The sequence below is a fragment of the Capsicum annuum genome, chromosome 10, assembly GCF_002878395.1.
Source record: "Capsicum annuum cultivar UCD-10X-F1 chromosome 10, UCD10Xv1.1, whole genome shotgun sequence".
Lineage (NCBI taxonomy): Eukaryota > Viridiplantae > Streptophyta > Magnoliopsida > Solanales > Solanaceae > Capsicum > Capsicum annuum.
In genome coordinates this window covers 1,631,491-1,647,087 of record NC_061120.1, presented here as the reverse complement: position 1 = coordinate 1,647,087, position 15,597 = coordinate 1,631,491, and the positions used below count along the sequence as shown (strand labels likewise).

Below are 15,597 nucleotides of genomic sequence, written 5' to 3'. Positions count from 1 at the left end.
TTCTTGCTCTTATATTACGTCTTTTTTCTAGACTGTTCCGAAACAACCTCTCTCTACCTCATGTCTGAGATAGTGGTACAATCTGCGTACACTCTGCCCTACCCGGTTTTATTATTTAGCTAACAATTTTTTTTTACCCTTTTTATTTTAGATAACTAGAGAAGGTGATCCAGTACAAAGAATGATATTTATAGTAAGAGGTCACCTCCAAAGTAGTCAATATTTAAGAGATGGTGTCAAAAGTTGTTGCATGTTAGGCCCTGGCAACTTTAGTGGTGATGAACTATTGTCATGGTGCCTCCGGCGACCCTTCGTCGAGCGGCTACCGCCCTCTACCTCCACGCTAGTCACTCTCGAGACAACCGAGGCCTTCGGCCTCGAGGCCGAAGACGTCAAGTATGTCACACAACATTTCAGGTACATCATGTTACTTCATCTTCGTGTTCAATTGAATTCATTATTTTCTATGTGATACAGAAGATATACAATTTTTTTTCACTTATAGAGGATTAGACATAGGGTGGGATACAATAAAAATCATAAAATTTTAGCGAATACTCCTTTCGTCCTATTTTATGTGAAGATATTAATATTTGGAAAGTCAAATAGTTTTCTCGTTCCAAATACATTGACTTACAGTACTTGTTACGTAGTTTTTAATGAAGTAATATATGCCCTGGTATACACCAAAAAATTACTTGTCTCGACCAACATATAAGGAGTATTCGATTCTGAACTCACAAATTTAAAAGTAGAGATAAGCATCCAGAGTACCCCCGAACTATGGCCAAAGTTTCTACGACACACTCCAACTTCACAGGTGTCCTATTACCCTTCTGAACTCAGTTTTAGCGTATTTTTGTCACCTTTTTGTACTGACGTGCTACCTTTATTACATAAAATGGAGTCCACGTCAAAAGTGTCACGTCAACTAAAAAGGTTGACGACACACTCCGACGTCACAAGGTCGTATTGCCTCCCCCCCTTCCCCCGAACTAAATTTTAGCATATTTTTATCACTTTTTTGTACTGATGTGGCATCTTTATTACATAAAATGAAGCCCACGTCAGAGGTGTCACGTCAGCTAAAAAGGTTGACATAATACGCTAAAATTTAGTTCAGGGGCAATAGGGACCCCATGAAGTTGGAGTGTATCGTAACAAATTTGATCATAGTTCAGGGGATACTACATGCTTTACTCTTAAAAGTTATCATACTAATCATATTTGACGCTAAAACTTCTAAAAGTTGAACTCATCGAGTTTAAATTCTGAATCGCCCGGTCGATATTTCAGGTATACATTTGTGAATGAGAAAGTGAAAAGAAGTGCAAGGTATTATTCACCAGGATGGAGAACTTGGGCTGCTGTTGCTATACAATTAGCTTGGAGAAGATACAAACATCGTTTGACACTTACTTCTTTGTCTTTTATTAGACCTCGAAGGCCGTTATCTCGTTGTTCTTCGTTAGGGGAGGATCGACTAAGACTATATACTGCTTTGTTGACTTCACCAAAACCTAATCTAGACGATTTCGATTTTTGAAATCGAAATAATGTAGTAAGTTTTCGTGTATTTATGTATAATAAATTTCCTATAGTTCGATCAAAGTCGTCTATTAGGCCACGATCAACACTTAACGAGATTTTTTCTGAATTTATTGATGGACTCTGATTGACCTGAAATTTGATGTGTATATCGAGAGAACGGCATGGTGATCAATACTCACCATGTTCACCAAGAGAAATAGCGATTATTTTGGCGTTTTGGGGTCATGGTACACATTCATGAATTTAGTCGTGTTTTGTGTGTATCAGTACATGTTGATTTTTCTGAATTTATTGATGGACTCTGATTGACCTGAAATTTGATGTGTATATCGGAAACAGCCTGGTGATTAATACTCACCATGTTCACCAAGAGAAATATCAATTATTTTGGCGTTTTGAGGTCATGGTACACATTCATGAATTTAGTCGTGTTTTGTGTGTATCCGTACATGTTGATTTTTCTGAATTTATTGATGAACTCTGATTGACCTGAAATTTGATGTGTATATCAAAAACAGTCTGATGTTCACCAAGAAAAATATCGATTATTTTGGCGTTTTGGGGTCATGGTACACAAATTCATGAATTTAGTCGCGTTTTGGTGTGTATCGATACTTGTTGATTTTTCTGAATTTATTGATGGACTCTGATTGACCTAAAATTTGATGGTTCATCTAAAACGGCATGTTAATCAATACCCACCATAATCAACATAACAAATGTATTTTGTTTTTATATTGTGGATTTAATTATTTTTTTTCATGTGTGTTAATACATGTTGATATTATTGAATTTGGTTGACGCACTGCAATTGACCTAAAATTTGATGAACCCACCTAAAATTTTATGAACTTTAAATATACAAAAGCTGAACAAAGAAACACTTCAATTCTAACTCTGACGCGCGTGATTTTGAGTGTATACACGCATTTGGCCAGATAGGATTGGAGCGTTTTTTTGTTCAACTTTTGTATAGTTAAAGGGCCTACTTGTACATTGGTAAAGTTAAAAGGTCATAGTTATAATTTGGTGTCAAATTAAAGGTTCTGTTTATGTATTAAGACACCAAAAAATGACATGGTGATCAATACTCATTGCTACAACATGATAAACAATGTTTATTTTGGTGTTTCATGTCATGAATTCATGAATTGTGTCGCAAAAAACTCGCAATTTCTGTCGTTTCGCTAGTTCAACTTGGAAAATGGCTCCTCCGGCCCAGTCAAAGCAACCCGATCCATTTAATGGGTCGTTAGGGAACCGGCAGAGAAGTTTCACTCAAAAAAAATTTTCAGAACTCGAGCCCACCCCCTGATCTGTGGGCTAATACGCATCAAAAGTCGGAAAAAACCCACAATTCTTGCCGCTTTGGAAAATGACTTCACCGGCCCCACCAAGCCAACCAAATCCTCTTAATAGGCCATTGGGGGCCGCCTGAAGAGTTTTCGCTCATAATTATTTTCCAGAACCACCCCTCCCCCCTCCGAACCGTGGGTTAACACCCACCGAAAGTCGCAAAAAACACGCACTTTCTGCTCTTTCGCCCGTTTGACTTAAAAAATGGCCGAGTATTGGTCAATATGTTGTTACTGATGAACCCACCAAATTTCAGGCCCGTCGAAATCAGTCAACACTGAGCAAAACCAACATGTACTATACACACATAGACGACCCTGTAAAAATTTGTGCATCATGACCCCGAAACACAAATAAACCAACATTTTTCATGGTGAGTCCTTACCAGCAGCCAATTTCCGATGAAAACGCCAACTTTCAGGTCAATCGAAGACCATCAATGCACACGAAAACAACCAAATTTATGAACTATGCACAACTACGCAATATACCAAATTATATTGAACGTAGTGTGTCCTTAAGAGGCACATAAGATTGACCATTTTCCTTTAATGATGGTAATGTCTGAACAAGGTCTGTGCACATCTCGACTAATTCATCGGATACTTACTATAACAATGTCAGGATATTTCTATCCATCGAGGCTTAAGCAGATGGAAAGAAATCACCTAATGTTTCGTTGCCTCCACTATGACAATTCACTGAAATTGCATCTTTGTGAGATCGTCAAAATTGTACCGAGGGCGTCATGCCCATTAAGAGTTATTATACCTGGAGCCGAGCTAACTGCAGCTAGACTAAAGAGGAAGGAAACTAAGAACCAGATCGACTAAATACCTCAAATTTCCAATCATATGAATATATAGATGTTGGATTAATACAAAAATTTCCTCCCAATTCCTTGGGTTTGATACATATGGCTCAAGAAATAGTCAACTATGTCTCAATTCCAAAACTCTCTCATCAAAATACATTCTTGATAAGTAATTATTATCATCTCACAATGATGAAAAATAAGTAAGAAATCAAGATTAGAGCTAAACTAATTTTCAAATCTAACAAAAAAGAAAAAGAAGAGCATACATCCTTATTCTCTAATGCCAGATTGCTATGTGTGTGTGTATATTACTCCCATCAAAATTGTGGAATCGTTTTCCCTACGTTGTGGTGGGGAGGGGAAGCGAGCGAAAGAGGCACCTTTTTATGGCGCCATCAGCCCTCCGATTGTGTGAAAGAGAGACTCCGTCCAGTCGTCTTTGAATAGCAACTTTTGCAATGTTTGTAGCACGTCGTATTCTGGGTCCAGTTTCCGCTGCCATCCCTGTAGGAAGACAGAAAAACATCATGGTATATATTCAAACAAATTAAGCCTAAGCTTTTCCTCTTATTGGCATTTGGAAGAAAATGAAATCATGTCGAATAGTGCACAGAAAGAAAAATGTAGGAGGAAGAGGGAAGGCATGGATAAGTTAAAGAAGAAGAGATCAGCGATAACAGATAGAAACGAACCCTTTCAAAAAAGAAAGCTCTCTTTCAATTCGTTTGTCTGATTTTGACTTGGCACAGAGCTAGGTTGCTCGGATTTGTCAAAAATGTCAATGGGTGTGTGTTGGATTAGCCAAAAGTGGTGTGTTTTTGAAGAATCCGACACGGATGCGGCATCGAAAATGAAGAGTCCGTGCAACTTAGGCGCAGAGTTTAAGCTATTAAAGAAAACTTGTGCATCTTGTGATAGTAAATTAAAGATACGTAAATGTACAAAAATGCCTTTTAATCTTGAGGTCTTAAACATGCCATATGAAAAGTTAGAATTAGAGAGCTGCCAAAAAAGTTTTGAAACGGAGGGACTAACGGATAGAAACTGTTTTTTTTTTTTGTTGTTCAAATGGTAACATGTTGTGCTGGAAAATATTTTCAAGTGAGAAACTAAATTAGTTTTTGGAAACCATCTTTCATCGCTCTGCGGCGTCCACTTCACAAATATGCACTTCCCTACAACAATTCCAAAAGCCTGAATGAGCCCAACACAATAACTCAATTACCACAAGTTCTTTTTGATAAGGTAATATTTTATACAGGATACCAAAGTCGAATACACAAGTTGTACAACATTCCCTTATCCTCAAGCATCTATCTTTCATGGTTGCGTTATGGCAGCCCGGTGCACTAAAGCTCCTGCTATCCGTAGGATCCGGGGAAGGGCCCCACCACTAGGGTGTATTATACCCTGCCTTACCTTACATTTCTGTCAGAGGCTGTTTCCAAGGCTTAAACCCGTGACCTCTTGGTCACATGGCAACAACTTTACCAGTTACTCTAAGGCTCCCCTTCCCATGGTGTTGCATTATCAATATTAAAAATGTACTCCATTCGATTCAATTTGCTTGTCCGGTTTTGAATTGGCATGGAGTTCAAGAAAGTAAAGAAAACATTGATCTCAATGTAAAGATATGTAGAACGTACCAAAATGTCCTGGTCTTAAGTATGTCATGTGGAGATTGGAATTAGAAATTGCCAAAAAGTGAAGAGGCATTCTTTTTGAAACGGACTTAAAAGGAAAGTAAGACAAACAAGAGGGAGTAGTATGGTACATTTACTTTTGGCTAGCTTTACTGATAACTGAATTTCAACAATCACATTTGACAGATCTTTTACCAGATCATACTTGAGAAACATAGATGCAGACATTACCAGCACACATAGTAGATAATGAGAACAATTAAAACAGGATAAGTTAACATAAGAATATAGCAGACAAGTCTATGCCCTGCAGAGTTATCAGAGAGTAAAAGCATCAAATAAGGCCATAAAGTACCTCCAACACCAAAGTAGTCACAATCACAGTGCAAATGTTGCCATCAATATTCACCCGATGACGTCTAACTTGCTCAAGCAATTGTTGCATGCAATCTGCCGGATGCACGCCATCCCCTTCAGGTGTTTTCCAAAAGTTAAAAGTTCCCTCCACATCCTATTACCAAAGTTTACCTTAGGTTATTCAACAAAGACGCGAATCTAAAAAAAATGGGTTTTCTGACATAATTCACTAAAAAGATTATAAAAACGAGTATTTGTATTGATCAGACAGAAATGACAAAAGCTTTTTCACAATTGATTCTCATCTTCACAGTTAAATAAGCAAACATCAAAAACCAGTTTCACATGGGACGTTTTCACCTACACCCTAAATTATTTTATGGTATATGTACATGCTGCATCCAAAAAATTGCCACAGATAGATGGTGGTGCGGTAGCACCATCCTATATAAGGAAGACAAACTTATAGAAAAATGAATCACTTTGTAAGTATATTTAACATATCCATGTATGAACCTAAAACAAGATGAAAGAGCGTGCTTTTTTAATGCTTCACTGTATCATCCCCGAAAGAGGTGTAATGCTCAATATGCACTGTGTTTGAACCCAAGTTAAACCAAAATGCAAAATGCAAAGTAATATATATGTCTATTTAGCTTTTCCTGCTTGGGCATTCAATTGACTTCTGAGAATCAAGTGCAACAGTCTGCCCGTATTGTACAGTTACGGACTTCATCATTCTTTGACAACAATTACTAGAAAGACAGAAAGCACCTTGATGAATTCCTCTGGGTTCGGACAGCTCTGTTGTTTAGATAGTCCAAGAGTACTTTCTGCAGCAGTGCGCCCATCTCGAAGAGCCACGGCCTTAAAGAACTCCAGTAGAAGGAGTCGGTCCTTATTAGATAGCTCAGCAGTCATACCCACGTCTAGGAAGACCACATGAGGCTTCGATTTGAAAAGTCCTTTACCTGAAGCTCCGTCTTGCGGTGGTCTAACAAGAATGTTTCCAGGATGCATGTCTGCATGTATGAAATTGTCCACCTGAAATTAAATAGGATAGTATCAAAAAGAGGGCAGAAATAATTTTGATGACTGTGTCGCAAAATTGAGGAACTGTAAGATCCCAATGGAAGGGCATTCCCTGCTTCCCTAAATAATAGGAGAAAAGAGTACATCATCTCTACTTGAAGACTGTAACTAAGAAAAGATTAGTTCGACAGCTTATGGACATCTTATACAAAACCAAAAGACCAATAAAAAAGACAGCAATACATAATCGTTCAACAAAGGAACATCTCCGCTTTACTGTAAAGTTACCTTCAGCAATCAATGAGCTCAACATGTTCGATAAATTTGGTGACTAACCCAGAGTGTTTTACGCATTATGACCATTGCAAAAACTTAAGCTGCAATATATCAAGTAAATTTAGGTATTTATTGTTTTATCAGAAGTTGATTTACAACAACAACAAACCCAACGTAGTTCCCCTAGTTAATTTACCCATTTATTAAAGTAAATAAGAAATTAAGAGCTCACAACGAATCCAATCTCTATTTCTGAGGAACAGTATGTTATGATGCTCAGAAATCCTACATGCTTCCCTGATAAAATAACCCCTTTTTGTTGTTGGAAATGTTAAAACCCCAACTAACGCCAATGCACAAGAGCCAATGGTGGTATTTTCTACTTGAACATCAAACCTCAATATCGGAGGTGAAGGATTCTTTCCACTAGGGCATCCTCCATTTCTTAGCAACCCATTTTTACATATGTACTTCAGTAGTTTTACTTTCAGTCAAATTTCTATTTACTTGTGGTGGTCATAACAAGCTTTGATTTTCCGGAATGGCTAAATTACACATAGACATACCAACATCATCTTCAGTAGTGCATGAGTCCCAATGTGAGCAAGGGCACTTCGGATGCCCTCGCGTCCTTCAAGCTCATTGATAGGTTCTTCAAGCTCTTCAATGTAGCGCAAGACATTTTGACCGTCTTCATAGGTTTCCACTAAAACCGCAGGATGCACCAACGGATATAGAGGTCTGGGAAATGATACATCCTTCCATCTGCGGAAGTTGTATATAAAACGACTCAAGTTTGCTGCTTCCCTAGAAAGATCAACTTGAGACATCATAAAGACCGCAAACTGCTGTATGCTTTCATCCAGTCTCAACCACTTCAAAGTAGGGAAGATCTTTGAAACTTTTGCAAACAAGTTAATTAGTACAAAATCCCTCCTGATAGATTCACTAACGCCTGGGTGTCTAACTTTGACAGCAACACGAATGGGTTTAACCCGTTGTCTAGGATATCGGAATTTCAAGGTGGCCCGATGAATTTGAGCAATACTACCCGATGCAACGGGCTCCTCCTCAAAATTTTCGAATATTTCAGGCAGCTTGCGTCCAAACGCCTTTTCAATGCTTTTTTTCGTGTACGCATAGCTATGTGCTGGTGCCTTAGAGTGGAGTTCTGCAAGTTCATTACACATATCATCTGGAAACAGATCTGGCCTTGCTGCCGCCCATTGACCCCACTTAATGAATGCTGGACCTGCCTTCTCTAGAGTTCTTCTCACAGCACGAAGCCACTTCTTCCTAAACTCAATACCAAGGGAGTCCGCGAAAGGAGCCATTAGTATACAAGGGGAGAACAACAAAGCTAAGTATACTGCTCTCGAGAGCAATATTAAGCCCTCTAAAATCAAGAGGATAAATGAAGTCAGGTAGATATGTCCATCCTTTGCATGCATGTAGATTGATTCCGGGGATGTGAAGCCTTCTGCTTCTGCAAGCACACTTTGCTTCCATGCTAGCTGTCCTATAAGGAAGGCCAAAATGCCAGGAGATACCAGATGTGAGCGAGCCAAAGCAAGGCTCATCACACATGTAACCCTATTTATTGGTGGCAGAATTGCTCCACAGCTTGAATGAATTTGAAGTAGCCGCTTCCAGGCAATTCGAGCATGGTGTGAGACTGATTCATTCGTAAAGAACAAACAACTAGTTTTTGAATTGTAAGTCTTCCATAAGGTTCTTTTTGCTTCATATAAAATGCTGGAGGTAAATCCTCTATGACAACCTCTACATTGTGAATGTAATCTTGAAAAGATGTAAGAAAGTCCGACAGGACACGTCGTCCAAACCTCTGAGTTCCTGGCCTTGGGGCTGGCAAGAAGGGTATGTGCAACCCTTTCAGCACTGCCCTTCACCAAAATTCTGCACCTGACGAAACAAAAAGCATATTAGAGCAGTCACACTTAGATGAGCAAAGCTCAAAATGCTGAATTTCGAACAATGACATACATTTTTTTGTATAATATGCTCCTTGCTTAATTCATTTTTCTATTAGAAATGGTAAGAAGAAAAGAGGATAGGGACCTCACTCAATTTCAACCTTGTTTAATCATTGTACAATTACCTTACATTGTAGAAAAAAATTTCTCCCAGAAAACATTTTCTATCGAAAGGAGAGAATAACTATGTTGCTTACGGGCAGTAGTTGTTTTACTTTTATAAATATCGGATTCTTACTCCACATCACTTGCTTCATCCAAGACTTAAGTCTTAAACACTGTTGTGAACATTTAATCTTCAAAAATATCATGAAACCCTATCCTTGTTCTCTATCGTCTACCTCGTCAGATTACCATATCTCATATACTTTTGTTTTGTCTAAATTTTGAAAATTGGTCAAAAGAAATGATTTTTTAAGGCAAAACATTTTCCACATAAACATTTTTCTCATACCAATCACAATCTGAACCTTGTTTTTTTTTTTTTTTACTATAACCGTGGTGATATGATCCAGATTTTATTGATTACTGTTGTTTAGCAAGTGGATCGACTGGTAATTAGCAACCTGGCAAGTTAGTTACTTGGTGGTTAAAAGAAGTAGTTAGAGTTGTTAGAAGGCACATGAGAGCCTCGTGACTGTTCCGAAGTTAAGTCACCAACTAACTTTCCTTCTCTTTTCCTGGTTCATTTATGTTATTATGTATATAATCTGCTGAGGATGATCATTGAATCACTTTTGGAAGTAAAACCAGTAAAGTTGATTCTTTTGCACTATCCTCTATACTTCTTATACTTCTTTCTTTCAATTGAGTATCTGTTCAGGAGCATTTCACAATTCCTCCTTAGGGTATTCTTCTTCTTCTTCTTTCTTAATTCAATGTAGTTCATACCATTAGCATCAGAGTAGTCCTTTCTCATACCTCTAGTGATTCGACATGAGAGAGCATAACACTAAAACTCAAGAGTTCCGCAGGGAGGTAGATAGACTTCGACTATCCAGATCCTAATGAACCAAAATTTCCATCCTTGTCTCAGGAAATTTACCCTAGTTTTCTTTGATGACATACTCATACATATTGCCAGCTGGAATGATCATTTGAGGCACTTAGAAGAAGCTATTAAGCTACTCAGATCTAATGTACAGTTTGTTAAGAAGAGTAAGTGTGCATTTGGAGTGACACGAGTGGTTATCTGGGACAAGTAATCTCTGCACAAAGTAGTAGCTATGGATAGTCAAAAGGTTGCAACAGTTCTTAATTGGCCTGAACCAGTTATCCCTGAAAACTCTGAGGGGGTTCCTAGGTTTGACTGGATGCTAGAGAAGGTTCATTGAGGGCTATGGTACTATTGCTAGAACTCACACTACTTTGCTGAAGAAAGGAAGGTTTTGTTGATCTGCTGCAGCTCCAACAACATTTGAAGAATTGAAGTATGCTCTCACTTCAGCTCCTGTTCTGGCATTATCAGACTTTGGGGAGGAATTTATAGTTGAGACTGATGCATCGAGAGAGGCATTGATGCTGTGTTGGCTTAGGAAAATAGACCAATTGCTTTTTTTTTTTAGGAAAGGATTGTCTGCAAAGAACAGGGCCTTATGTATATGAAAGGGTAGGCACTAGTAACTGCAGTTCAGAAATGGAGAGCTTATCTCCTGGGCAGGCATTTTGTTAGCAAAACAAATTCACCATAGCCTGAAGTTTCTGTTGGAACAGAGAATAACCACCCCAAGCCAACAAAGGTGATTGGTCAAGCTACTTGACTACGACTACACCATAGTATATTAAGAAGGGCAAGGAAAACACAATAGTTGATGCCACGTCCTGAAGAGGAGAAGATACCCAACTATGCAGCAGTTCTGACCTCCACTCTAGTCTGTTAGAAGAGTTATACAGACATGGGCACAAGATCCTATCTACAGTAGTTATTGCAGGCCATCCAAACAGCTACTGTTACTAAGCCACACTACAGATTCCGGTCTGGCACTCTGAGAAGAAAGGGTAGAATGATGGTAGGACATGATGACATAGTTAGGAGAAAATAGTTTTTCTTACCATGATAGACCAATGGGAGGTCATTCAAGTATCATTGCTACCTTGAGAATGCTCAAGCAAGAATTCTACTGGAAGAGGATGAATCAGGATATTTATAGTTACATCAGGAAATGTGATACTTTTCAGAGATCTCGGGTTGAAAACATAGTCATTCCAGCCCCTTCCTGTCCCTGAGAAAGTTTGGCAAGACATCACCATGGATTTTATAGGACTCCCGAAGGTTGCAGGTAAGGAAGTAATCTTTGTGGTTGTACACAAACTTAGTAAAGCTGCTCATTTCATGCCCTTATGGCATGCCTATCAGCTTGAGATGTGGCTCAGATTTTCATGAACAATGTGTTCAAACTACATAATATGCCCAGGACCATACCCTCCGATAGAGATGTGGTGTTCACTAGTAAACTGGGGAGAGAATTGTTTAAAATGCAGAAAGTTTCAAGGTGAGCAGTGCATAAAACTGGCTGAACCACCCCGACCAGTCCAAAAATCAGTGATTCAGTGGCCATAGAGAGTAATCTGGAAGCCCAAATTCTACTCAAAAGTAGCTTGTTCTATCTGGTTGTTGGCCAAAGCAGCAGTACTAAATCAAGACCACTTAATGAGAATATGGATACCATTATGCTCGAGATGTTAATTAAAGAGTTCCACAAAGCCCCAGAAGACAATACTTGGGAAGACCTACTAGAATTCCAGTCAGATTTCCTCATTCTAATCCTCAAGGACAAGGATACACCCTCTCACAGTTAAAAAAGTGGTTAATTATCTCGACAAAATCCATATCGTCCATCCGAATCATCTCAATTACAGACAACTCCCCCACCCCTGTCTCTTTGCCTATCGAAAAACCAGCTCTACTTATTTTGTTCCACAAATGCTAACCAAGTGACACACTAGGGCCATGGGTCATGAAAGTGGTTGATCCCCATCCTCCTTAACTATGTAAGGTGAATGAACTCCTCCTTTAGTCCGTTCTTTTCTTTCTTTGGGCTCGGTTAGATAGTAGCCGTGGTAGTAATGCCCCGGAACCCAGCTACCAAGTCGAGGCGCCAATCGGGAAAGTAATAAAGGGACTTTAAAATGTAATTCTGGAAGGGCCTTCCGGAAAAAAAAACGAGTCTTGGCAGGTCAAGTGAAAGTTTTCCAAACTAGTCCGTCCCACTAAGGTGGCGAGGAAACCGACTTCTGAGAGAGCAACTTTCGCTTTGGTAATTACCTAACAAGAGAGAACCGATGCAAAAGTAGTCCTTTACGTGAGGAAACGCCAGACAAACAGACTGACCTCTGCTAACTGTGTTTTAATTAGACTGGAAGCTAGAGAGATACTAAGGTATAATGCTGATATCAGAGAAGGCTCTTTCATGCTAGGCGTCCAGACATCATGCTTCCCAACCTTAGGTGCTCAATCGCAATATGAACCTTATACTTCCACTATCATAATGAAACACCATCATACATTTAAACATCAAAAGAGTACTTTGGTTGGAAGCAGTTTGTGTTCGGCCGATAAACTAAAAGAACACTTTTGAGCTCCTATTAGTATTTGGCCAAGCTTTTCAAACGTGTTTTTAAGTGTTTTTTTCTCAAAAGTGCTTTTCGAAAAATCGGAGGTGTGAGAGACTCACTATGGATGGTTTCAAACGGGGTAGAGGTTGGCCGAAGAAATATTGGAGGTTAGTGATTAGACATGACATGGAGAAGTTACATCTTACAGAGGACATGACCCTTGATAGAAAGGTGTAGAGGACGTGGATTAGGGTAGAGTGTCAGTGGGTAGAAGTGCATCCTTACTAGTAGGGAGGAGTGCTTTATTTGTCGATATACCTGTAGTCATAGTGTTACGCATGTCCCTTGTAGTTTCTTATTCATGGTGTTTTCGGAATGTTTATGATTTCGGATTGATAGTTCACAGAATTACTCTGTATGGTCTTGTTTTACTCCATTTTGTTGTTTGTTTTTATGTTTTCTGCTTGTTATGCCGTTATCTGTCATGAGCCGGGTGGTCTATCGGAAACAGCCTCTCTACTTCATCTGAGCTAGTGGTATGGACTGCGTACACTACACTTTACCCTCCCCAGACCCCATTGTAGGAATACACTCGGTAAGTTGTTGTTGTTGCTTTCCGAAAATTGCTTATAGGAAAAAAAAAAACTTTTTTACCTTCTGAAGAACAGCTTCTGCTACTATACAAAAGCACTTATTTTCTCCCAAAAGCTTGACCAAAAACCTCATTTTCTCCAAAATAAGTGCTTTTGGAGGGAAAACAAAATTAAGTTTTGACCAAATAGGCTCCATTTCTAGGCCTTCTAATTACAATGAGCTTAAATTTTGTACAATGAACTGTCAGCGTACAAAATATTCTACACTGCCATGTAAACTTGACCTAGTTTACCCAATTTTTTCCTGCAATAGCAGATCAAGTTTAAGTACTTTTTAGGGGAAAGAATTAAGGTTGACCAAATAAGCTCCATTTCTAGGCCTTCAAATTACAATCAGTTTAAGTTCTGTGCACCATCATTGTACAAAATATTCTATACAATCAGTTAAACTTAACTTATTATTGCAGGTACTCAATTTTTTCCAAAAAAAAAAAATTGAAAAAGAAAAAATTGGATAACCTGCCATAACAGTCAATGACAGTGCACAAAACTTAAATTCAATAAGAATATCCAATTACAAGCAATATAAAGAGATCTAAAACTAAGAAAAAAATATTATAAAAATTACTGTATTTCAAAAAATTGAAAAATGAATCAAAATATGGTATACGGACCTTGATGCGGCCATTGAAAATTGGTAGATTACAAGCATTAGCCGGCATTTTTCACCTTACGTCGACCGCTCATCGCCTCTTTCAGCAACAAAACGACGCCGTTTGGATACAAATATATATATATATATATATATATATATATTGAGCTGCGCAAAGAGGAAAGTAAAGTGATATATTTAAATGTAATATTTAAGATATTTATTTATCTTTTTGGCCCAACATTAAGATATTTATTTATCTTTTTAAATGTGATATATTTAAATAAAAAATCAGAATCTAGCATGAGTTCAACATATGTTATTTTAATATGTATTTAAATAATTTAATTTATAATATTTTTTATGTAATTTTTAAATTAATATACGTTACTTTTCTTGTCCAAATTTTTATGGCATTGATAGTCAATTATATTTTAAAAATAATTTAAATTTTTAATTATTGTGATTTATAATTCTTTTCTTCTATTTTAATTTTAGTGACACTAATATAATTTTAAGAGTCGACCAAATATTGTATATCTTTGAAATTTTTTAAGTTGTTAGTTATTGTGATTTCTAGTATTTTTCATGTAATTTTTTTGAAATATGTAAGATATTAAATTGTTTTTAGATATTTTAAGTTGTTAACTATTGTAATTTATAATACTTTTATGTAATTTTTGAATAATATATGCTACTCTTCTTGTCCAGAGTTTTGTGTCGACGATAGCCAATTATATTTTTTAAAATAATTTAAATTTTTTTATCATTGTGATTTATAATATTTTTCTATTTCAACTTATGTAGCACAGTGCTTAAATGACCATAATAATTAATTAGGGGTGATATAATAAAATGTAATTATTATTATTTCTTTTTTTTCATTATGTGTATGTGCTGATTCAAGAAGAATTTAGAAATATTTAGAAATGTGTTGAATGTTAATAATCCATTTGGTGCTTCTTGATTTCTGTACATTTATCTCTTATATGTTTTTACTCTTTTGCCCTTTGAGTATATGTAGTAATTTTTATTTTTTAAAAAAAATATCATGAAAATTTTTATTCATAGTATAATATATATATATATATAACTCTACAAATAGCATTCATGTCAAGCGGTTCTTATGTCTTACTCCTCAAATCTTCACATAGTCATCACTTCATCTTCATTTCATCCGTTCACTATTTGATCTTCTTCTCATCCCTATGAAAAATAATACCTCACAAAAATTAATACATTATGAATAAGAACGGTAAGAAAATAGATTTAAATCATACATGTTCTTGCTTAGAAGTACAAATAATATAGGATAATAATAACACCGAATTTAGTGTAAATCAAATCAATTAAAATGCCAAAAGAATAATACGTGAAGAAGAAAAAAACAACATACCTAAAAGAAAAGAATAAGGAGGATATTTTAGTGAATTTTTTTAAAAGAATATATGTAAGATCAAAAAATATATAGTGAATGAAATATTTTTTAATTTTGTTGATGGGGAACAAAACTTATAATGCTTCTATTTATAGGACAACAATATGAAATATGAAATGATATCATAAAAGGAGTTATGATCATCAAAGGTCATGAGAGTAATGGAAATAAAAAGCATTGAACTTTTATATTAAAGGATATAAATAAATATAGGAGTAGTAATTAATCCATTTATTTTGATTATTAAACAAATTGATTGATAAATGAAAAAAATGAAGAAAAAGTTCAAAAAAATCACAAAAAAAATCACAAAAAGGATAAATAGTTTTCCTT

At 36.8% G+C, this 15,597-nt stretch overlaps 2 protein-coding genes across 2 annotated transcripts in view; one reads left to right on the top strand and one right to left on the bottom strand.

Annotated features, from left to right (window-relative positions):
- Positions 1-1,817, top strand: part of LOC107845422 (cyclic nucleotide-gated ion channel 4) — a gene marked incomplete in the record, with an annotated part of 10,993 nt that extends 9,176 nt beyond the window's left edge. The window contains 2 exon segments of the mRNA XM_047398372.1: positions 152-417; positions 1,297-1,817. Of these exon segments, the coding sequence (XP_047254328.1) occupies positions 152-417; positions 1,297-1,546 (516 nt within the window).
- A 1,924-nt stretch (positions 1,818-3,741) lies between these two features.
- Positions 3,742-14,044, bottom strand: LOC107845441 (probable serine/threonine-protein kinase abkC). Its single transcript, XM_016689760.2, has 5 exons — positions 13,849-14,044; positions 7,599-8,955; positions 6,499-6,768; positions 5,723-5,878; positions 3,742-4,228 (listed from the first exon to the last, which is right to left on the bottom strand). Exons 1-5 carry the CDS (start codon positions 13,884-13,886, stop codon positions 4,109-4,111), a joined length of 1,941 nt encoding a protein of 646 aa, XP_016545246.1. The 5' UTR covers positions 13,887-14,044; the 3' UTR covers positions 3,742-4,108.
- Positions 14,045-15,597: the final 1,553 nt, after the last annotated feature.